This window comes from Arvicola amphibius, chromosome 14 (assembly GCF_903992535.2).
Source record: "Arvicola amphibius chromosome 14, mArvAmp1.2, whole genome shotgun sequence".
NCBI lineage: Eukaryota > Metazoa > Chordata > Mammalia > Rodentia > Cricetidae > Arvicola > Arvicola amphibius.
In genome coordinates, this window is record NC_052060.1 from 81,126 (window position 1) to 106,468 (window position 25,343).

A 25,343-nucleotide genomic window follows, 5' to 3' on the forward strand; every position below is an offset into this window, starting at 1 on the left:
GATTAGAGGCTTGAGGCATTGCATCCATTTCTTTCTATTAACTCTTATACCAGCAATATCAGTCAGAACTTGGTGACCAGGAGGCCCTAGGGGCCATCGACTGATCAGACCATTGATAGGATAAAGTCAGAAAGATTTTAATAATAATCTAGGTCCACTCGATGTTCAATATTCAGAAATGAGCAAGGATTTGCTTTTCTTTTTGAGAAAGACACGGGAGACTGAGAGGTAACTTCTAGAGGAGACCCTTGAGGGGAGACCTTGGGAGGTCTGTGAAGCTGGAGGCAGACAAGGCTGTCTCAGGGTGCTGGAGGTGCAGTTGTTGACACCGATTTCCACTCTGGCTATGCATGTGGAGTGGCAGAGTGGAGAAGGAATGGAATTTAGATCAATGCCTTTCACATCCTGGCACCTCCATTTACTGCCATGGTTCTTGGTTGAACCCCTAAAGGCACTGAGTTTGTTTCCTCCTCAGAGTCCTAACAAAGTCCCTTCCCTGAGCCTATGTGAGGTCAGTGAGGTGCTGCACACAGAGTGTGGCATGCAGGGAACTTGTGATGTGTAAAATGTGCTGCTTTTACTGTGACGAAAGGGTTTAGGCTTCTACCCACCGAATTACTCCTGGCTCTCCCACCGCTTTCCTGCTCCCTGGTTTATACAATTCCAGTAATAGGGGCAGAGCTGTGGTTGTAAATAGAAGAAATTTGAGAAGTGGAGAAATGGGGAGGGTCTTCTGGTCTGACTGGCTCTCTACAGTTGTACCTTGCTACCACACTCAGGAACTGAGCCTCTATATGCTCAGAGATGTTGGATCCCTGCTACAAAGAGAGAAAGCATTTTCTCCCACTGGTCTTTCTGCCCTTGTCATGTTTCTCTTCCCTTTGCTTGGGCAAAGACCATCTGTCACCTCTGTCACCAACTCACATTTCTCTAGAATTTTTCAAAGTCTTTGCTGTCAATTTTTTTTTATTGATTTTATTGAGCTCTACATTTTTCTCTGCTCCCCTCTCTTCCTCTCTCCTCCTCTTTAATCATTGTTTATGGTCCCCATGCTCCAAATTTACTCAGGAGATCTTGTCTTTTTCTATTTTCCATGTAGATTAGATCCACGTAAGTCTCTCTTAGGGTCCTCATTGTTGTCTAAGTTCTCTGGGATTGTGGTTTATAGGCTGCTTTTCTTTGCTTTGTGTTTAAAAACCACCTATGAGTGAATACATGTGATAATTGTCTTTCTGTCTCTGGGTTACCTCACTCAAAATGATGTTTTCTAGCGCCATCCACTTGCCTGCAAATTTCAAGATGTCATTATTTTTTCTACTGTGTAGTACTCCATTGTGTAAATGTACCACATTTTTTTAATCCATTCTTTGGCTGAGGGGCATATATAGGTCTTTTCCAGGTTTTGGCTATGACAAACAATGCTGCTATGAACATAGTTGAATACATGTCCTTGTGGCACAACCGATATCCAAAAGTGATTTTGCTGGGTCTTGAGGAAGGTTGTTTCCTAATTTTCTGAGAAATCACCACATTGACACTCAAAGGGGTTGTACCAGCTTGTATTCCCACCAGCAATGCAGAAGTGTTCCCTTTTCCCCACAACCTCTCCAGCATAAGTTGTCATCAGTGCTTTTGATCTTGGCCATTCTTATAATTGTAAGGTGGAATCTCAGAATTGTTTTGATTTGCATTTCTCTGATTACTAAGGATGTTGAGCATTTCCTTAAGTGTCTTTCAGCCATTTTAGATTTCTTTGTTGAGAGTTCTTTGTTTAGGTCTGTACTCCAATTTTTATTGGATTATTTGGTTTTTTTTTTTTTTTTTGATGACCAATTTCTTGGGTTCTTTGTATATTTTGAAGATCAGACCTCTATCTGATGTGGGGTTAGTGAAAATCTTTTCCCTTTTTGTAGGTTGTCATTTTGTCTTGTTGACGGTATCTTTTGCTTTACAGAAACTTTTCAGTTTCAGGAGGTCCCATTTATTAATTGTTTCTCTCAGTGCCTGTGCTATGGTGGTTACATTTAGGAAATGGTCTCCTGTCCCAAGGCATTCAAGTGTACTTCCAACTTTCTCTTCTATGGGGTTCAGTGTGGCTGGCTTTATGTTGAGGTCTTTGATCCATTTGGACTTGAGTTTTGTGTATGGCGACAGATATGGATCTATTTTCATTCTTCTACGTGTTGATTTCCAGTTATGCCAGCACCATTTTTTAAATATGCTTTCTTTCTTTCATTTTATATTTTTTGCTTCTTTGTCAAAAATCAGGTATTTAAAGGTATGTGGATTAATATTCGGGTCTTCAGTTTGGTTCCATTCATCCTCCTGTCTGTTTTTATCTTTGCTGTCAATTGTAAACCATGAGACAACTGACAATTTCTAACATTTACCCAGTGTTTACCTCTTGTTCACTAAAGCACCTTGTGCATATGACTTCATTTAACCCTTATCATAAAATATCAAATCTCAGGAAAAAAGTAGGAAGGTTGGAAAGAAGGAAAAAAGGAAAGGAGAAAGGAAGGGAGGGAAGGAAAGCAGGCTGGTAGCATTCTGGTGTATTTCCATGCCAGTGATCAGGGTCACAGTACAAAAATGACCAAGGGGCTGGAGAGAATGTTCAGAGGTTAAGAGCACTGGCTGGCTGCTCTTCCAGAGATTCTGAGTTCAATTCCCAGCAACCACATGGTGGCTCATAACCATCTGTAATGATATCTGGTGCCCTCTTCTGGTGTATAGGCATACATGCAGGCAGAACACTGTATACATAAATAAATCTTTTTAAAAAAAAAATGATCGCCGGGCGGTGGTGGCGCACGCCTTTAATCCCAGCACTCGGGAGGCAGAGGCAGGCGGATCTCTGTGAGTTCGAGACCAGCCTGGTCTACAAGAGCTAGTTCCAGGACAGGCTCCAAAGCCGCAGAGAAACCCTGTCTCAAAAAACCAAAAAAAAAAAAAAAAAAAAAAAAAAAAAAAAAAATGATCAAGGCAGAACTTTAACCCAGGGTTTGAGATTCCCAGCAGTCTAGAGCTCCTTCCATTGCTAGGAGTCCCCCCCCCCCATATTCTCCCTCCCCCAAATAGGAGGGAATTTGGCATGCAGACTCATTTATCTCTGTTCCTTTCTCTTTTCTCTCGACTTCAATGACTTTGTGCTGGAGAGAGGGCAAGGATGAGAAGTGGAAGTCAGAGGAAAGGGAAGAGGGACTCACAGGCAGAAGGATCCATGCCCGAGAAAGCACAACAGAGGCACTGAAACCACTGAGCTGAGGGTGGGGGGGAATCTTAAGACCTGAAGATAGGCCACTGCTGGCTTCACTTTTATCCTCTCATTATTCAGATGGCCCAAGGCTCACTACAGTGACATCTACTCTGTCCCCCTGTACACTGTGGCTGGAGATCAGTTTTCAAAAGACAACCCCATCAGGCCACTCCGGCTGCAAACAGGCTGGTCTCTGGGTCCAGCAGAGAAATGGAGAGGAACAAGCAAAGTTCCCTAAAGCACAAACCCTACTCAGTATAAATCAGGAAAAGTACTGCTCTCCATCACCACAGTCCTCAGTGCAGAAAGCCTTGTCTCCACAGCTGTACTTCACATAGAGCTCTGGGTCCCCAGTGTGATTGGGACAGAGGTCAGAGCAAAGGATACCAAACTTACAGAAACCATAATACCCAGTAAAGGCAAGGACAGCACAGCCTCCTCCACTCTTGACCTGCTTTTAGTTTGTTTTGTTTTTAACTATAATTGACCGTGTGTGTGTGTGTGTGTGTGTGTGTGTGTGTGTGTGTGTGTGTGTGTGTGTAAACACACCTACTTCTCTGTATGAGCACCACACATGCACATGGCCGCAGAAGCCAGAAGAAGGCATTAGAAACATCTGGAACTGGAATTCTCGGTGGTAATAAACCACCAGATGTGGGTGCCAGGCACTGAACTCAGATCTGCAAAAGTAGCAAATGCTCTTAACCACTGAGCTATCTTTCTAGTCCCTCAGTTTTTGAAGAAGTTTGTGTAAGGAGTTGTTGAGAGAGAACCAGGGAGAGTAGAGACAGCAGGGGGAAAGGCAAGGCTAGGAAGAGAGGAAAAGGTTGGGACATTAAAGAGGGAAATGGAGAGGGGAGAAACAGATTGGGATTCATTACTGAGCACTGTGAGTTTGGCCCGCCGGGAGCGCAGTGCAGCCTCTGTCGCCTGGCACTCATAGGAAGCATCGTCAGAGAGTTCGGCATCTATGATCTCCAAGTTGTATTGGCCAGCGTCCGCAGAGCCCACGACCCGGTACCGTGGCCAGGCTGCAGGGACAGAATGGGGAAGATCAAAGTAAGACCCAGTCTTGAGACCTGGACCACACTGTCCTCTCTACCCAGGGTTCATCATCTCCTCAGATCCATTCCCAGTCAATTCTCCCCACTTTGCCTTCTCCTGGGCACCTCTGGCAGGTGAGACTTTGATGCACCAGACACAGACTCCGTAACTATTAAGCAGGAGGGGATAGTGAGGAATAAACAGAGAGAGAGAGAGAGATGAGCAGATGAAATCTCCACAGCTGTTTACAGGTAAATGTTTCTCACGATGATAGCAAAGGAAGAGGAAGAAAAAAACAGGCAAGCAGGCAGGAGAGTGACGAGAAGAGAGTGTGGGCAATGGTAAGCACAGGCCACCTCAGCACTTATGGCCCACCTCTGTGTGGCCTGCAAGGAGAAGAAGGAGCAAGGTTGGCTGGCTCCTCAAAGGAGAACCCAAGTGAGATTTCTGCTCCTTTCCCAAAACATAGGGTGAACCTCTGTATCTAGTCTGCCCTACCCACCAGCTCCCATAGTCTGCTTTGCACTGCCCCCACCCCAGAGGCTATGGATTCTTCTGACTGCATATCTATTGACCTCTATCTCTCTCATGTTCCCTCTCATCAACAATAGATCCATCACATTCATTTCTTTCCTTTTATAGAGTGTGCCGTGCAGATTTCCTCAACCTAGACCCACAGCAAATAATCTCACCACCCTCAAAATTAGTAAGACCAGAAGTCTTATTATTATATAGTTCTTCACCCACTCACCTCATTATGGTGCTTCATAACTAACAATGTTATCCTCATAAAACACATCCTGCCACTTGGTGTAAAAACCAAGAGTGCACTTTTAAGATAGACAGACTGTGACTGTCAAACCCGCTCCACAAATCAGCTAACCAAGACAAAGAGAGCAACACAAAGTGGTTTTCCTCAAGTCATTCAGTAGGCAAGTGGCCGAGGGGTAATGGGAGCCAAGTATCTCAGCTCTTTACCCTCTCTGCTGAGAAGTATTTCCAAGGCTCTCTGGACTTGCTTTGGGATATAGGAAGTTAGGGTGTTTGTCGCTGGCTGAATTTTTGTGTTTTCTTCAGCACTGGCTACATACCCTGTGCTTAACAAATGCTCATGGAATTACTAAAAAAGAAAGTGCTTAGGCTGATGTTAACAGCAAAAGGTTGCAAAAAGGAGACATGGACTATGAAGGGGGAAGAGAAAAGCATGAAGTACTTGATAGGCAGACAGAGAATGGAGAACTGTTGTAATTATATTATAATTTCAAAAATAAAAAAGAAAGGGTAGGCAGTAGCTCAGCATACCAACTATGTGGGGTAGGCTGGGCAGGCCTTTGCTCTCCTTGCATCTCCTCCTGCTTGACCTGCCCACAGCACCCCAGTGCTGTCTCCCTGACTGTGTCTGTCTAGAGCTCTCCTAATCCCCCAGGCCACACACTACCTCTCTTGAGCCAATCCACAATCTGAGGAAAGAGAGAGTTTCAGGGTAAAATTGACAGACCTCAGAAGTAAAGAACAGGATAGAGTGAAGGTTGGGTAGCAAATACAGGAATCTAGGCTAAGAGTAGGGAATAGGATTTCCAGATGCTGGGTTATGGGTCAAACTCAAGGCCATGCACCATGATAGCATGTACTCTAATAAAGGTACAGTCCCAGCCCACCACTCACCTTTTAGGCCCTGGCCCATGCCAAGAGCCAGCCCATCCTTGGTCCATTGTACAATCCCAGAGTAGTTGAGGAGCACACACGGCAGCACAGCCCGCTGTCCAGCCACCACAGTCTGATCAGCTGGCTCCTGGCTGAAGCGAGTCTGGGTCCCAGGTAAAGCCAAAACTAGCAGCAGATAAAAAGAAGGGTGAGGAGGGCTCCACTAAGGTCCCTTGCAGGATTCTACTCTTATCCTGCAATCTGGGGCCTTGCCTTCCCACACAAGATGTCATGTGCTCCCTTTACTCCTCCCTCTCAGGGCTCCAGGGACAGGTCTAAAGTTCTGGGGGGTTTCGCGATCACAGAAATGGTTTGGCATTACCTAAAGGTCTTCGGATTGGGCCTGACCCACTTTTGAACACTGAAGCCCAGAGAATCACACTTATCCAATGATCACCTACTGAACGAATAATTGAGCGAGGGTTAGACTTTAAGCCCTTGCTGTCTGGTCCAAGGCTGTTTTTTAAAATCTCTTCTGCATCTGATGCCTCCCCTTAGACACTCAGGTTCGTGGGTGATACATTCGTAACAGGTGACTATAATGCCACAATCCCTTCCTTTTCATGCAGTATGAACCAACAGATGTCCGGCTCTATCATGTACAATGTGTCTACTTGAGTGCATAGACAACTCCAAGGTGATAGCACATCCAAAGCCAAATAGACCTGAACCCACTTGTCTGCATACTGGCTCTGTTCCATGCGTTTACCCTTGACCCAAGGGCTGGAACACAGGGATGAACCCACCAAAACATCTGCATGCACATACCCTCCTTCATCTTGGGAGCTAAGACAGTGTGGGACTTTGCTCTATTCTCCCTCGAGCTCCAGGAGCTACACATGACTGCCTGGCTGGCAGCTTGTCCGGGAGCATTTGATGAGAGAACTGCAGAGTAATTGCCTTTAATTGTGGAGTCTGAATGGAGTAGGGAATTGGATTGCAGATTTCTTCTCTCTTGCTCCCACCAACAGGCTTGCTTCATCATTGGCTGGTCCCAGTGGTAGGGCACGCTACACACTGGGCACAGTATAATGTGAGCATTAGTCTCTTATATTGGACAATAGGGAAGGAGAGGGGCTGATGAAGGATCAGCAAAGGGTTAAATTGGAGGCTTCCTTGCCCTAGCTCCAACAGGTCACACAAGACAATCAAAATAAGCTCTCTTCAAAGCTTAGATTCCTGGTTTATCTTTTCTTCCAGCTCAGAGTCTATAGAGGCCACAACCCCCTAATCCACGTCCTTTCAAACCCAGCTTCTCAATTCATTGCTCCCCAAGTCAAGACCTCCCTTTCATCCAGTGTATAGGTTTTACCCCCCTTCTTAATCTGGAATCAAACACAGGGCCCTCTACCACTGAGCAAAAGCCAAACCCTGGGTCCTAATCAACCCACTCCTTTCTTCTCTCCAGTTCCATTTCTCCCCTTCTTTCCAAATTTGTCCCCATATTCTCCATTCAGGAAAATCATAGCCTTTTGTGCAAGCACAGATTGTCTCATCACTCGATCTTGTGGCAACTCTATCTGCAGGGTTTCCTGTCCAAAGCTGTCGGGGATCAAGCCCATGTTTTTGTCATCAGGAGGTGGAAGACAGTTTGTTGGTGGAAGTGTTTTCCCTATCTGTTCCATGAGAACAGAACCTCTCTCTCACACACAACACAGAGTGGGGAACTCTCTTCTCTTTCTGTGTCTCCTGGGATCAGAATAGGACAGCACAGGAAGCACAGGAAGCAGGCTTTTCCCTTGGTTAAATGCAACAATGCAGCTCTTTGGATCTGCATGGGATCAGGACGTTAAAAAAAAAAGTGTACCTGCTTTTTTATTGTAAGTGGCTCCCCAACTTTGCAAACCTAATTTCCCCAGCTTGTTTCTTACAGGAGGAAAAGCTAAGTATCTTTCACATATCCAGAGAAAGAAAGACAGGTGCTGAGACCCTGCAGGCCAGGTCAGCAGCCTGGTGGTACTAATTCAAGCATTTGCACTCGTTATTATTTAAATTTATTCATATTCTTGCATGTTCTCTAGTGCAGCTATGTGCAACAAACCCTGTATCCTGTGTCTCTTCCTCAAGGCTCCCAGAGCCCATGGCAAGGACATGTGACAGGGGTGACCTGTCCATAACTTTTCTACATAAAGCCTGGAGGCTTCTCCAGAGGACAGTGGGCAGCTGGCTACATGTTTACTTGCAATGAGGTGCTGTATGACCCTGCAGTGGTCATACATACATGCATGAGGTGGGATGCACCTGGAGTCAGGAGACAAGGTCTTGCTGGAGTGAGAAGTAGGCAACCTGGGCCTGGTTCTTCCTTACCTGGATTTCCAGTTGCTCGCTGTAAGATGACAAGGCTGGAGTAGACTGCCAAAGACCCTTTCTGTTCAAATACTAGGAGAATTGGCTTAGGAGAAGACTAAGGTTTCCATGGTCCCTCTACTCCTCTTCCTAACTGGGTAGCCCTGGCCAAGTTACCTTCCAAAGTGCATTTTCTTATTTGGGAATGATATGTCTCCCTCTCGGACCACTGTGAAGCCAAGTGTGGTGGATGCAGGTCTACCAAAGTCCTTTGCAGTACCTACTAAATAGCCATGACCATTATTTATCCCCAAGCAGTTAGACAACTAGATGCACACAAAGGAGACACTTGGGGGAAACATAAGAATGAGTAACAGAAGGGTGGTGTCTGTTTTTCTGTGAATTTTGAAGTAAAATAAATTTTTGAATCAGCACTAGTTGAAGCAATTTGGTCTAAAAGCAGAGTGGAAGCAATGGTGAGCAGAGCCTAACGATGAAGGAAGAGGGGCCCTTAGAATTTGAATCTGTGAAAGGACCACTTTCTGTACCAAAGTCACAAGCAGTGGCACATGTCCCCAAACAGCCCTGCAGCCAAGACAGAACACGAGGAGAAAAGACGCCATGGGTGATACTTAAGTCAACTAACGATGAGGGAAAACACAGTCTGATCTGATTAAGTTCTATTCTCTAAAGTCTACGTAAGTTGGATATAGGTCACCCTTCAGGTCCCCACACAGGTCTCTGAAAAACACTCCTTCTTTGAGATTCAAATACTCAGCTCATCTGGGACGCCTTCCGTGACTACATGCACTGCCTCGGAGCCTATCTATTAACTTCTTTTTTCTGCCACAGTGAGGACCACACTGCTCAGGTCACCCATCTCAGCGCAGCCTGGGGCAACTTTGTCACTCACAGCCCTAAGTCACATTACAAGTGCCTGCTGGAACATTTGGAGCTGTGACACAGGGGTGTGCTAAGTTAGTCTGTTCACAGATGGATTATTAGGAGCCAATACCCAAGTCCAACCTTGTGAAACTTCTTCACAGAAAGCAGAGCACTGCCCTCTCCCTCCACTCTGCCCCATCTAAGTGAGACTGAAACATGCGAGATGTGGAAGCAATAGTGTGTTCTCTCCTGTGAGAGGAACCCTGAAAACTGGATATGGTGTAGAGCTGAGAATGATAACTCAGTCTAAAAGGTTCTGTTGTGGATGATGAGGGGAAGTGGACAGTGGAAGAGAATGTAGTTGTGCCCCAAGAGAAGACATAAGGTATTTAAAGAGGAGACATAAGGTGTTGGTAAGTCTTACAGTGTCAAGAAGTGCCAATAACCTAGAACGTGTGACCTAGCGAGTGACAAATCACAACTCAAGCATGCCTCCGAGGTCCTGGGTACATGAGCTACCAGCTAAGCTTAGTGGAGCCTGTTCTGAACTGAGAGAAAAAAATCTCCTCATCCATGTCCAGGAACAGAACCAGCATAGGATAGCAACGCAGAGAGAGAGGCAGAAAAGCCATGGCCAGACAGGCGAGCACAGACTAACCTCTGGCTGCAGCATCAAGTCAGCAGCCTCGCGCTTCTGATGGTATTTAAAGGGAATTTTCACTTCCATCCTGCTCCCTCCCAAACTTCAGACTCTATTACAGATGAGGCAAACCAGCTCCAATGAAGACAGATCAACACACACACACACACACACACACACACACACACACACACACACTTGATAGGACATTAACGGAGTTACTGACACAAACACTGAGAAACAGCCAAAACAGCTAAAGATAGACATTCACACAAAGGCAGAGGGGAAAGGAATAAGGAACAACCAATATGTCTGTAGTGTCCTAATGGGGCCAAGGTAGAAGAGAAGACAGGGGAGAGTTACCTATCAAGAGAAACCAAGAACAGAGTGACTCCAGACTTACCTACAGAGGTGAGGTTGGCTCAGCCTCTTCTTCAAAAAAGTTACCTAGTAAGTACCCACTGTCTGAGCAACCTTTTCTTTCCTACCTCCATTGTGATTTCTAGAGACTCATCTTGGGTTTTCCCTCAGGGCAACAGTGAATGGAGCAAATGAAGCAGGGAAGGGATTCACACTGGAGAGGTAAGGGGAGCAGAGGGACTGATTCCCTGCCACCATACCTCTGTCTCATTCCTAGATTGCCTTCCTTCCGAGTTAACTGTCCACCCTGAGCACCACTTGTAGCCACAAAGCTCTTCTAGCCTCCTTCCTTTATTCTCCACAGCTCTGTCTGGGCTTCTGGTGAGAGAACACACCACAACCTGCCCTGGATTAAAAATCACTCATGTGTGTTTTGTCTTCCTGCTCTCCTGTGAGCCCCTGAGAACAGAGGTTTTGATTTATCATTTCTGTTCATTCAGCCCCAGCAACGCTCCATAATAATAAATACCCCCAATTATAAAATGCTGACTGTGTGCCGCTCTGATGTCTTACAGACACTGTTCCTAGCATTATAATCCTCTACACAGCGGTACTTATTAACTGCATTTTAAAGAAAGGGGAGTTATGGTCTGGCAGAAATGAGATAAAAACAGGCGTCTCAGCTCCACAGTCGCTCCTGTTGGTATTCTGTCACATTCTAGGAATATCCAATCCTGTAAATGAGTTGAATTCATGCCTCAGCCTGAGAAAGAGCTACTGGTAGCCTTCAGTTCTGCCCGCCTGCCATTTCTGACCTCCACTTTACAGCGTAGACTTCATCTCCAGCCTGTTTACCTCTTGGGTAGATAGTGGCACTTGGGTCTGGGGTTTGGCCCCACAGCTGTGTAGCATTTGCCTTGTATGCTACCATAGGCATAGGAGAAGCTTGGCATAAATGCATGGAGGGAATGGTGAGCAGTACCCAAGGTCAGTCTCTCTCCCAATCCCAGGGAGTTTCAGTGGCAAACAAAATAGCAGTCTTTAAGCCACCAATGACAACCTGTAGTGTGTGTGTGTGTGTGTGTGTGTGTGTGTGTGTGTGTAGAAATAGGTCCTGCATATGAAAGACTTGCTGTTGTACTTAAGACTCGCTGGTACTGTTTACCAAACTTGAGGATACCAAAGCTCCAGTACACTGGGTGGTTAGGGTTCATAATAAGAAATCACAGCTCAGAGACACCAGCACACTTCCCTGAGCCACACAAATGTTAAGGTTGGGATACAGTAAGCACAGAAAGAAACCAAGTTCTCCCAGGGATGCTATCTCAAGTAGTCCAGTGCTGTCTTCTCCTGGGACCCCCTGGAACAGACACTGATCCCCAGGTCTCTATACTTCCTCTTGATGTTATCTCTGCATTCCTTCATCTAACACATTCTTTCCCCTTCTTCATGACTCAGGTCTGTCCTTCAGTTCCTTTCTCCATTATCATCCCAGCACAGGGGAGCACGGTCAGGTCAGTCTTTGTTCATGAACAAATTCCCAATCTCCTTTTATCTGCTGAGCCTAGCAAGGACAGAGAGCTCAAACCTCTTTTTGTTGTTGCTTTTTTTTTCTGGCACTGGGCATTGAACCCAAGTACTCATGCATGCTAGCCAAAGCTCAACCACTGAGCTACACCCCTTGCCCTCAAACCCAGTTTTGATAGAGAATTAGGAATTGACCTAGAGTTATACTATTTATGATGGCCATGTTTATAACTTCTCACAATCATAAACTTCATATGGTCACACATAGGCAAGCAAGCACATGTGTTCACTTTCCTGCCCATGCAAACACCTCTTCTGTGTCCTTGTGTGTGAATACACATCTGTCTGCTCGTGGGCAGTCTGCTCTCTGTTCTGGAGCATGTACCCTTGTAGCTGGCGACGCTTGTTCATTTCCCGGCCACCCAGACCCAAAAAATCACATAGAAACTGTACTAATAATAACACTGTTCAGCCTATTAGCTCAGGCTTCTTATTAACTAACTCCTACATCTTAAATTAACCCTTTTTTATTAATCTGTGACTTACCACGAGGTGGTGACTTACCAGTAAGGTTCTGGCTGGCAGCTGGTGCCTTTCTCCTTCAGCAGCTACATGGTGTCTCCTCCACTCTGCCTACCTCCTCTTTATATCTCTGTTCGGATTTCCTGCCTGGCTTTATTCTACTAAGTCATTGGCTGAAACAGCTTCTTTAATAACCAATGGTAATAAAACATATTCATAGCATATAAAGGGTAATCTCACATCATGCCCTAGTGGTCATGTTCCCAGAGCCTAGCCTGAAAGGACTAACCAGAACCAGAGAGAGTGGGGACAAGCACAAGGAAGCCAGGGAGTTAGGCAGCAGGAGAAAGGGGTGGTGGGGGCTGAGCCCCATCGCCCTGGATTTATCAAAGAGCAGAAATGAGCCCCGTGGGATGAAGCAGTCCCTGAGCATATCACTCCAGACCGTGCTGCCTTTCAAAGCAAAGCCTTTGATTCACACTGACAGTCTAAATCTCTCTCCTGTTTTCTCTCTCCTCATCTTGACAGGATGTCCTTCCCCATCCCAGCCATTCACTTACCACAGAGACTTGCATAGTGGATTCTCTGAGAAAAGAGGATTTCAAGTCTGTGGGATGGGCCAACAAAGAAGGAAGACAAAAAGAAAGAAAGATTTGTGCTTCTGATGGAGGAGAGAGAAGAGGAGGAAGAGGAGGGAGAGGAGGAAGGCCATAGACAAGGGCTGAGGTTGGTCAGAGTGAGGACAGATAACATAAAAGAACAGAAAGCTGGGTTGGACACCCTGAGGCAGACCGTTGGACCAGACGCTCCAGAAAAGAGGCTCTGTGTCAGCTCAGCTGAGCAGGCAGGAAGAATCAAGGCCTGTTGTTTCTGTTTTATGTTGAGCCCCACGTAGAGTCCTTAAAACAGATGTGAGTGCCTTTTGAAGCCATTGCCTCTTCGTCTGACAGAAGAAGGCTTCATTTTCTGAGTTAGAAATCTTATAGATGTGCTTGGAGGAATGGTTAAGTCCAACCAGGTGCTAGGTGTAGACAGACTCATGTCAAAGCATCTACCACCCTGTCCACAGAGTCGCCCAGTGTCACCTTCCTCTTCACCACCTTCCTCCTCCCAGGCCTTTCTCCTCCACACAACCTGTGTGACCACAGAACTCCAATGCCATCTCCAAATCTGGGGGGTAGAGAGAACAGCCAAAGGGTACTTTTTCCAGGCACCAGATGGGATTTTGCAAATGGCCAGAGCCTGGCCTGTTTCCTGGCATGAGAGCAGACTACACAGGCCAGCTGGTATTTGCTGTGACAGAAGAGGAGTTTATGAGTCTGGACCAGTGGATCCATCTCCCAGAGTGACAGGAAGAGAGCCCTGAAATACAAAGGGCAGAATGGGGGCAAGGGACAGGCTTTACACAACTCTGCCAGGGAGAAGCAAAATTCCATGGGTGGACCTGGTCTTGGCTTTGTCACCAACCTGTCTAACTCTGGGAAAGACACACCACTCCTCTGGGTAGTAGCTTTTAGGTATAACAGGAAGAAACTGAGTAATTTGGCCACAAGAACCTCCTGACTTAGGTTCTAAGACACTATCATCCTTTGCCCAAGCCTTGAGGCTATGCACCCAGTCACCTTCGGAATAAAGGAAGCCTGCCTGTCTGTGCCTATCTTAGTATTCTTTTCACAGTAAAGTGTATGGGGACGGCTGGGCGGGTGTAACAACAGGACCTAGACATGATACCCAGGCTAGGAGGCAGAGGGCATTCTTTGTCTTCCTCTGTAAGCAAGTCCGACATTCCCACATTCCCTCCCACAGGGTCACTGTGAATCAAAAGAGCAGAGAGAAAAGGCAAGCATGGACTCTGAGGCCATCTGCTGGTTTGGGCCAACTCACAAGGACACTGCTCTTGAAATGAAAAAGGCTGGCAGGTGTGGCTAGAAACAATCCCACCTGTCCCATCTGACCTCCAGCCCCTAGGTACCTGGGCCAGACCTGCTCTGACAGCTCTATGCAAATATGGACTGGCAGGGGGCCCTGACAATGTTTTATAAAAAGTACAATGATATGGAGAGCCAAGTGGGGTTGGCTACAGCAGGTACAACAGACAGAAGCACAAAGTGGGTGGCTCTGCTAAAAACAAAACCAAACCCTGAATTTCCATTTGGTTCCAATAGGCAAGGAAAGGGAGGGAGGGAGAAGAGGCAGGTGGCCAGCAAGAACCCAGAAAGTGGAGAGGGAGAAGAGGGGAACTAGAATAAAGATTAAAACTAAGGCTGTAGATGAATTCGTAGAGCACTCGTATGGAATATATGAAAGCTCAGGGCTCTATCCCAACACTCCAGAATTCTGGCAAATCTGGCATGGTAGTACGTCTATACTCCTAGAATTCAGAAGACAGAGAAAAGGCTATCAGGATCTTAAGGCCAGCATCAGCTACATAACAAATTAGAGACCAGCCTGGGCTACCTGAGACTAGCTCAGAAAAAAAAAAATAACATCAGGCAATGAAAGAGAAAGAAAGAATAGCGGTGAAGTGATACTATATTACAAAAGAGAAAAGAAAGAACATAAGGACAGAAAAAGACAAAAGAGAAAAATCAGAAATAGAACCCTGAACATGCAAAGCCTTTCTGAGGTGAATCCAAAAATGAAAAACTTAGGTCCCTAAGGCCATCTGCAAGAAAGAAAAAAAAAACAAGAGGAACAGTGGCCTGGAGGTTAGGGTTGTAAAGGGTGCTGGTAAAATCCAACCCGATAAATGAGAACTGGGGGTGGGAATCACAGGGAATAGGGAAAAAAAACTCCAAATCCCCAGTGGTTTCAGAACTAGTCTCTCAGTTATAGTGTCCCCTCTGTAGAGTTGGGTATACCACAATGTGTGCTTGTCCCTGCACTAATAGAATTGCAGTATGGGGGTGGAGAATTTTGTTGGAAGCACTCAGGCACCAAAGGAAGAGCTGATAGATTAAACAATGGGAAGCAAGTCTCAAGAACCAAGTACTGAAGATTGTCAGGGAGAAGAAAGGAGAATGAAGATAGTGGCAGAGAAGTTGCAAGGAGGGAATTGAAGAATTCCAGAGATGGGAGCCAAAGGGAAGACAGGCATGAGTTAAGATCACCAGCTGTGACCTTGTCTGAAGGTTTGGATGCCTTAGATCAAAGAAAAGTGGGGATGTCTTTGAGAACTGGAGTGACCCTTGCAAGGATTATACAAGGAAAGGAAAAGAAAAAGAGATAGGCAGTATCTGGGGCAGATCAGGTCCCTGCTTATCAGGGTCCAAACCTAGCATCCTCCTACAAAAGTACTCAGGAGGTCTAAGCCTCACTCTCCAGGCATTTAGATCTCATTTCCTACCTGTGTGCCCCTGCCTCGGTACACACATTCTTCCCTGGTTCTAATTGCATGGCCCCTTTTCCATGGAGCCATTTTCTCAGGCACATGGGTCCCCAAAGTACTGGTTCTGGCCCAAAAGACATCCTCTGCCTGTTTGAACATTCTTACTTATTGCTGTAATGAACTTTTAGAGTCAGAATGATACCCAAGTCCCCCTCACACACCTGAAACCTAAGAAGAAATGTAGTCTAGGTCCCTCCACAGATGTTTTCTGGAACATTCTCTCAAATAAAAGTCTCAATTCAGAGACTCAGAAAGGTCTAGACAGTAAGAGGTTTTCCTTCACTTAGGCACTGAAAAAATCAGAAGGAAATCCAGGTCTTGGGACACCGGGCTAGCATTCCTGAGAATACGTCTCTGCTTCTAAGTTTATTACATTCCCACTCCCAGAAGATTCGGGATAGATATTAATCTCCTAGAATCTTCAACCCATCATTACTGATGCCCTTTGTAGGTGTCTCAAGCGCTTCTAGAAGGATCACCATAGTCTGTGAGTATAATCAACCAACAGAGAAAGGCATGGGTCTTAACTCCATGAGTACTTGATTTGGCTCTTCACACAAATGGCTATAAAAGATGGAGGAGATACTATGCATGCCCACAGCCTGGGTGTGTCCCAAGATCACATGACTGTACTACATAAAATACAGAAACACATGAATGACTGTGGGTTCTGGAAACAGAGCATTCTAGTTACACAAGAACATTCTGAATTCTTTTTTCTCTATTTAGAGACAAGGTCTAACTCAGCTTCCCACGGAAGCTTTGAACTTTCAGCCCTGACGTCTCAGTACCCAAGAAGCTTGTATTACAGGCCTGTGCCACCACCACCAGCACCACCAGCACCACCAGAGCAAGCTTTCTGAAAGTAGAAAGTAGCGCGCTCCCATGACTGAAGGCGTTAGTGATGAAGCAGGTTGGCTGTTTCTCAGTAGTGTTCTAGAAAACTCTGGCTATACTTATGATTTCCATTTTTTTTCTTGAGGTAAACATCCAACAAATAATGAACCATGATCATCCAATCAAGGTAGACTTGAAATGTTAAGGAAAGGGACACTTAATCATGACACCTAAAGGGAAAAGAACAGATCAGCGATGATCTAAGAGGGCAGTCAAGATAAAGTGAAGGATAGACCTTTAGGCAATGACTTCACTATAATAGGGTTGGGCCTTGGACATGATCAAGCCTCACCTAGACTTAGACCTATGCCCATTCTGTATTTTATTCTGGACCTGTGTTCAGATGACGAGATAGAAAACCCCTTGGAATAACAGATATAATCTAGATATAATCTCATTCATCTTCTGAAATGACTTGCCTTACATAACTCAATCAATAGTTATTCAATTATTCTCATTAATGGTTAAATTATGTATGTCAATTAAATATACATTTATTCATGTAACATATTTATTGAGTGTCTACTACCTACCAGGCACTGTACTGGACTTAGGATACAATGATAGACTTGGTATGCCTGCCTTTCCCTCATTAGAAATCCGCTAGACAGAGAGACAGACAGACAGACAGACAGACAGACACACGCACACACTCACACACACTCTCTCTCTCTCTCTCTCTCTCTCTCTCTCTCTCTCTCTCACACACACACACACACACACACACACAGAGGCTGACAAGTCTTCACCAAAAGGAAAACCACGCACCCTTCTGTCTAAAACCAAGGCATAGTAGGCTTTTCCAATTAATCTTCATTAAAAAGATTCCCCACAAAGGCACTTCCAGAAGGCCCAAGCTGAGGTTATCTGGATCAGTCTTGTGCAAAGTGAAAGCAGCACCAATGGGCTGTCAATTGATCCATCTAGCTATTCACTCTACACAGAGAAGAGGCATGGAATGTTAATTTGCTGCAGGGAGCTGGGGGAGCCTAGAGTGGAGGCTCTAAAACCAACTGTAAAGCAGGGTCCCAGCAGCCTGCACAGAGGGGAGAAGCTCAGGGATAGGCTGATGACTCCAAGGCAGGGAGCCACATGGGGAACTTCTGTATTTGTTTCTAATCTTTCTTCCTCTGCTTGCTTCAGTTTGCTTGTTAAATGGAACACACATACCCCAAGGGCAAAGGTGAAACAAGAAGGCTAAAATAATTTATCTTACCACATGATAGGGACGTGGTGACAACTGATTGTGGGCTTATGGCAAGAGTTCATGGAGGCATAATCTGAGACTGCTTGGATTCTAAACCTGGATCTCCAAAGAGCTTCTATTTCATAAAAGGTTTCAGACAGGAGCCTGATGGGACCCATGGCAGAGAAGATGTAGACATAGCACAGGACCATCCTCCAGGATGCTGCCTACCTCCTTCACATCTTCCTTGGCATCTCTGATTCTTTCCTATTGATATATTTTTATCACCCACTGTTATCTCAAGAAGGGGAGGTCTCTTCTTCCTCCATTTCCATAGTCCCTGGTCCCTGAAATAACTTAGAAATTTGATTTAGCTGCCAAGTCCTCCATATTGAGAGGCTTCTTTGATTGCTCATGACAGCCATCTCACAACAAATTTCACACCACGCTTCCTGGATAAGCCAATATTCCCTTGAATTATTTCTTTGAGGGGGAAGAGGGCAAGGTGCATTACATTCCAACAAACAGCCTGTGTTTTCCTTGACATGAGAGTCAACCCAGCTCACAGTCCTCAGATGAATGGGTAGATAGATTAATACACAGGAGGTGAAGTTCGCCCAGGATCACAGGTTGGGTCTGAGAGTAAAGAAAGGGTTAAGGAGGGGCTGTGTGGAGAGAAACCTCTAAGCCAGGCTCTCAGTGGGTGGACTGCAGAGTTTTCTGAAATGTAGAATAGAAACAGTCTGACCTTTGCTCAGAGAGTTCTGGAACAAACTACCTTTCTCCTGAAATATTGGTATTTCATCCACCCACTTCCCACACTGGATGTAGCAGTACTGTTACTTCACTGGGAATGAAAGAAAGGGTATTTTTCTGCTTCAGGCACTCACTCTAGCATTTCTCATCACCCTCTCCCTTGGAAGTGATGGTTCTATGCAGAACTACCTGTTCCTGGTTGGATGAGCGTGATTCCTCAAGGGGTCTGCCTTAAATGGCCAATGAAGGAGATTGTAGGACATTTCTCCAGATACAGAGGTGTTGGGGATGGATGAAGTGGGAGTGTGCTCTGAAGAAATGAACTGAGGAGGATAGGCAGAGTGAAACAGCAGGAGATGGGGGAAAGTCAAAAGGAGAAAAGGGGAGAGACCAGATCCCCTAAGTATGGTGAAGACACACACCCAATAAAGATAGAAGGATCCCGTGTGTGTAAAGAAGTAGAACTGAGAGTCTGGGACTGCAAGGGGCAGTGGTGAGGGGAAGGAGAAAGGGAGTGGGGGAGGCAAATAGGTGGTCCTAGAGACTCTAAGCAGATTAAAAATAAGGAGTGAGACTCAGAGAGATTCAACCACAACCCCAGGAATGCAGACATACTGCTGGGGGAAGTAGAGGAGAAGAGAAGGGGAAAGGGCTGATAGCTAGGAGCAGAAACAGATGGCCACAGTCAGTAGAAGGATTTCAGTCAGTTCTGCAAAAGCTTCAGGCAGCATAGACAAGCTTGAGTAAACACTGGGAGAAAAGAATTAAGCAGAGCTTTGGAAGAGGGAACTTACACAGAAATCTCTTTGATGCCACCACTATGGCCACACATTCCTGCTTTAGTCTTTACCCCTGGCCCAACCTTAACTCCAACACAATCAAACCTTAAGTAGAATATATTTGTCTTGAAGGCAACACATCTCAAGCAACCTTAGCACCAAGAACAGCTTGAGTGATCAAAAGGTGTTTATTGAATCACTAAAATCCTAAGGCATGCCTTCATCTTCCAAGTCACCCTAATATGGAGTCTGATGTCAGATGCCAGCTCTTATGCCTTCTTACCCTAAGGCCAAAGGCCACTGTACCTATCTGCAATTTATCTTTAACTAATTCCACCCCATATTTTTTCTGCCCCCACATACCTGGATGGATAATTTAAATCACAGAGGCCATAAAAGTCAAAGATAAACAGAAAATAAACTTAATCTGGAAGCCACATCACACTAGAAATGCAGATGTCTAGACTCTCAGGCTACACGGACAGTGCTGTTCCAGTGGTTTGGTCCTAAAAACTGGGAGTAAATAGGGATCTGGGGTCTGTTACAGAGATGCGAGGCTCAAGACAAAGGAATCTGAGCTGTGCGAGTGAGGTAGACAGAGGCAAGTCTGAACAGAAAGAAGTGTCAGCTCCAGTTGACTTGGCAGAACCTGACATCTTGCCTCTAACTCCTTTCCAGCCCTGTGCTGTACAGGTTGCCAGCAGGAAGGCTGTGGTGAGGAGGGTGCTGACAGCGTACTGAGCTACTCTGGAGCCTCTTCCTACCTGATCCTGCCTGACTGTGAAGCAGTCTTCTCCCAACTCCTCCCTCTGATATCTCCAAAGAGCAAAGCTCTCCACATCTCTCGGGAGCTGCTACTGTGGTGTTGGGAAAAAGAGTGCTCTTGTCGCAGCCAAATCTGATGACTGAGATGTATGACAGATGTGCAAGGTTTGGGTCCTCAGCTCATGGAAGAGGATGATGGAGTTAGTTGTAGCTCTTTCTCTAAGGGTTGAGACATCAGTTCCCAGATGTCATCTGGAGCATACATTCATTAGAGATGTCACTCTAGCCAAGATGTCAGGGAGACTGAAAATTTACTCTGGCTTCCAACTGTTCCTTTTTCTTTTCTTCATGTATTGGTGTTCTGCTTACATGTATGTCTGTGAACCATGTGCATGCAATGCCCAAGAAGGCCAGAAGATTTCAGGTTCCCTAAGGCTGGAGTTAAGGACAGTTTGTTAGGCACCTGTGGGTGCTGGGAATCAAACCCTGAACCTCTAGAAGAGTGGCAGTAGTCTTAACCACTGAACCATCTCTCTAGCTTCCAACTATTTTTTGATCTAAACTACTTTGTGCCCAGAACACCTGCACTCACTTCTAAGTCCGGAAGCAAGCAGGATCAAAAACCAAGTCAAAATCTCCAGTCCTTGAGTGGAACCAGCTATCAAGGCCTGTGAGGAGTACTTGGAGGGAGGGGAGTGGAACCAGTGCTCTTGATTAATAACCTCTAGGCATTTCTCAGAAACAGAAGTGGGTCTTGGAAGCCTAGGGCAGGAGAGGAAGGGAGGAGGGAGAGAGACTGTTCAGAACAATAATGAACTTTTGATAATTTGCCAATATGGTGTCCCCTGAAAAGAAGTAGAATCAGAATTACAATGGGCTTTTGAGGGAAGCAACTGTTTCAGAAAGGGCAGTGTGGGAGACGGACAGTGTGGGAGACGGACAGTGTGGGAGACGGGCAGTGTGGGAGACGGGCAGTGTGGGAGACGGGCAGTGTGGGAGACGGGCAGTGTGGGAGACGGGCAGTGTGGGAGACGGGCAGTGTGGGAGACGGGCAGTGTGGGAGACGGACAGTGTGGGAGACGGACAGTGTGGGAGACGGACAGTGTGGGAGACGGACGGACAGTGTGGGAGACGGGCAGTGTGGGAGACGGGCAGTGTGGGAGACGGACAGTGTCTCATTGGGGAGGGAACAAGGGGGAAACCGGAGTCACCATAGTTACTTCTGTGTCTTCTTTATTCCTTGGCTCACCCTGGAATTTCTCTAGTCTTTGGATGGATGATGGGAAAGGATTCAGTGGTTTGTAAGTAGGGAAGAATTCTGGGTACAACAAAATGACTGGAGAGGACTAAACAGATAAGGTTTCTTACTTCACACCTGCACAAAAGGCACAGAAGGAGTGGTAAGTGACGACCATTCTAGATTGAACCCTTATAGGCTTGGGGCCCCAGAGCAGAACACCATGAACAAGGTAAGTATCTTTTCTTTGTCTGTAGATATTAGCTGGTTCCTGTGGAGATCTCAACCCATGGGGAGCATCTCCTGATCCCAAACAAAGGGGAGTGTCATCCTCTGCTGCCTGCACTTAGGCCACAGGGCTGGAGGCGGGAGCCTATTCCATCAACTTCCAAAAGATGGCAAAAGCAGTAGGCTCCTCTGTATCCCAGACTCTGCCCACCAACAGGTGTGCACTGTGGTTCTGATGAGGAAATGAGGAATGCTGGGCATTTCCCAGGAAGAGATACATTAAGAACACAGGTACGGAAAAAGACTGGGTGGGGAAAGAGAGGTCATAGCTCATATTCTAGAAAAAGGCAGAGACTTAATGGTGCCCTCACTGTTCCAGAAGGAGAAACTGAGACACCAAGGGTAGGCATGTGTTTGAGATGAAGAGTCAGTCCCTGAGCCCCAGCCCAGATGGGCAGCACCACTGCTCAGCTAGCTGCTTTGGAAGATGTAAAGTGCTATCTAAACACGGTGCATTATAAACACTTTAGAAATCATATTTCACAGCTACCCGCCTGAAGCTGGAAGATGAATTCCTCCTCCTGCTCTCTGGCAGGAGAATTATCCCTGGAGCTAAACATGGCAGCAATGATATGTGAGTGGGGCTAAGATAGAGAACTAGGCCAGGGTGGAGGAAGCAGCATCAGAGGTCGGTCCTGGGTGCCTGAACAGACAGCCGGCTTGATCTATCTTGCTTTGCCATCTGGCATGGTGATCATCTTTCAGAATGCAGAAAGGGCCTGAAATCCAGGCTTTTCCCTCCCTGAAAGCAGAGCCTGTGCCGTGGAAGGAAGGGTTAAAAAAGGTAAAGACTGATATACCTGGTGGGAAAAACAAGTACTTGGGGTCCTACGGGCCCAAGGTCTGCCATTACCACTGCAATGAATGGAGAACGATGTATAGGAGAAGGGTTGAGTCAGATGGGGAAAGAGTATCCTAGAAGGGCATGGGTGGCCTCCAGACATGCCCAGAAGTGTACAGGGGAAAGTGATGACAGATATAGAGTGGCTAGGCCCATCTGACTGAAAGGAAAAAAGTGGAAAGGATGGGGTGGGAGGAATATATCCCTGGAGAGAAGTGAGGAAGCAGGCATGAGCTATGTCCTATCCTCATGGAAGAAGTCACAGCTATGGGCAGTGGACTAGGTGGCTAGGAACCCCTGCAAGCAAAACCCAGTGCTTGCTTATGCACAGGAAACCAGAAGGCTTCAGCAGAGGATACAGAATTCACTGCCACTGTGTTTAAAGCCCTAAGCTCAGGTCTTCTCTGAGAGTGCTGAGCTCCTCTTTCTGAGCTCCACTGGCATTGCAGGCAGCTCGTAATTAGACACAGGGAACAGATGAACCAATTTTCAATTAAAACCTTATCTACAGGGTGCACAGATAATAAAGGTGGGTATGTTTGATTCTTTCCTTAGCCAGTCTTCAATATTTGCAGTGCCTGGAAGGAGATGCAGAGGGGGTGCCTATGCAGCCCTGGTAACATATAAATTCTGCTCATAATTACATGACTTTCAATACCACAAGAAGCCAATAAAGTGGTTTTGAGGCACACAACTTACTGGCATGCTGGCCTTCCCCAGATGGCGCCTAGATGGTGGTCTAGGGAGGGTATGTTGCCCAAACCTCTGAGGTGGGGAACAGCTGTAACAAATACAGAGCTCTCTATTGCTTTCTGCCAGCATCTCTGCAAGACAAGCCTGCATCTCTGACAGAGTTACAAAAGCAATTCAAGGTGTATTTCTCCTATAACAAAGTAGAAGGAACCTCAGGGAACCAAGGAGTCAAACAGTTGTGGATAATGAGAGCAAATATTGGGTTCTAGGAACTTAGCTGCCCTCCACCATTGCTGGCTTGGTATACTTCCTTGGTCTTACATTCTCCAGGTAGGTCTATCCAGGTTAGGTAACCAAGGGTTGTTTGTTCACTTTCCTGCTTTTGCTTTGTCTTTTAGAATTTATTTATTCATTTTATGTCTCTGTGCGCTCCACCTCTACGTACACCTTTATTCCAGAAGAGGGTAGCAGATGCCACTATAGATGTGTCACCGTGCAGCTGCTGGGAACGGCACTCGGGTCCTCTGGATGAGCAGCCAGTCTCTGACTGCTGAGCCATCTCTCCAGCCCCCCCGCCCCCTTTCCTGCTTTTTGAGGGTGGTAGAGTTGTAAGCCCTTTGGCCTAGGTTCAGTAAAGTGAAGGCTCAGAATCTCCGAGTTTTAGTTTCATCAGTGATGCAACAGGGATGACAGATAAGTCCAGAATTGAGTAGCAGAAAAGTCCACAGAAAGGACCCTGAAGAGGCCAGTGAAATGGTCCATGAAAGGGAGGTTCCTGTGTGCGCACCTGTAAATCCCCATGTCCAGAAAGGAGGGAACCTTGTCAAGAGGTGTGTCTCTGCTGATCTCACTGCTCTAACGCCAGCACAACTCTGTTTATTGTTGAATAATTGTTTATTGATGAAGACAGAGGAAGTTGGGTGGATTTTAGTAAAGAGTGTGGGGAGAAAAGATCTGCTGGGGAGTAAGGGCATATACAAGAGTGCTTGCCTAGCACGCATACAACTCTGAGTTCCACACCAGTACATGCCTCAAAAACAACAGCAAAAATTTCATTGGAATCAGAAGACCTGAACTGAACAAGCACTCCACCAGTAAGTGGGTACCTGGGCCAGCAACACTCCCCTGCTCTATGTCTTCACCTGTAAAGCCTAAGGGCTGGACAGATCTTAAAAGTGATGATCAACACTCAGATGTCAGAGTGCTTTGGAAACCAGAGAAAGGCACTGAGAATCACGATAAATAATATGACCATTCCTCAAGCACATTTAGTGCCATGGGGAGGGGATACTGCCCTGACCTCTAAGGTGGAGAACAGTTTTAACTTGGCGTGTGTTTAAGATAATCAAAACTTGAGTAATAATGTAATAATAATGATGACACTTGCTGTAGGGCCCGGGTCTACCCTTGTTCCTGGGGCTCATCTTGAGGACAGTTTCTGGTCAGCTAACTAAGCATCCTGTTTGTCCCTGTGCTCTCTCTGCCCCGCCAGGTGATTAGCTGTAGGGCATCGTTGACTCTGTCGTTGGTATGGTAATTTCCCACCTGCCTGGGCGGAAATCCTTGCACAGCAGCGAGGTATATAAGGATTTCCCCAAAGTTAAATAAACAGCTTTCGGCTGATCTCCTTTCGAATGACCCAGGTCTCTTTGTGTGTTCTTTCAATCTCCAGGCCCTTGCCCGACTCGCGTACGGTACAGTGGCGCGCGAACTATACGGAGGGGGTAACACAGAATCGGATGTTACAACTTGCATAAATATCCCCACAGGAGACTCAGTGGTGAGAATTCTTGTTTATAACTTCTGTGAGCTGTCAAATTTAACCAGCCTTCCAGTTGGTCCTACCCTCACCTTCACTTCAACCCAGCTGACCACTCGCTCCATCCCTTCTGGCTCATGGTTCCAGAGAGAGAGAGAGAGAGAGAGAGAGAGAGAGACTCAGAAACCGAAACAGGTGATCTAACATACTGCTCTTCACGCGGAGCTTATAGCCAACACTATAGAGATAAAAGGGTGGAAAAAGCACAGCCTCCAGGTATTAAGAACAATAAAGCTCTAATCAAACATCAGCTCTAGTATGTAGGAGAGAGATTATTAATTATTTTTTTTTCGTTGCCGTTGTTCCTAAGACAGAGCTTCACTGTGTAGCCCAGTCTGGCCTTAAACTCACAGTGATCCTCCTGCCTCAGCTTTCTGGGGGGCTAGAATAACAGACATGGATCACCACACCTGGGAAGAAATTAGCAATTTCAATGGTGATAGAAGAGGAAAGAATAAAGAGCTGGA

General features: G+C 46.1%; 1 protein-coding gene across 3 annotated transcripts in view; it reads right to left on the reverse strand.

The window, feature by feature from the left end:
• Window positions 1-25,343, reverse strand: part of Kirrel1 (kirre like nephrin family adhesion molecule 1) — a 91,825-nt gene that overhangs the window by 13,920 nt on the left and 52,562 nt on the right. For all 3 annotated transcript variants that reach the window (XM_038311755.2, XM_038311756.2, XM_038311754.2), the window contains exons 3-4: window positions 5,969-6,133; window positions 4,141-4,290 (exon numbers count right to left, since the gene is read on the reverse strand). In XM_038311755.2, coding sequence (XP_038167683.1) covers window positions 4,141-4,290; window positions 5,969-6,133 — 315 coding nt within the window. The remainder of the gene's footprint in view (window positions 1-4,140; window positions 4,291-5,968; window positions 6,134-25,343) is intronic.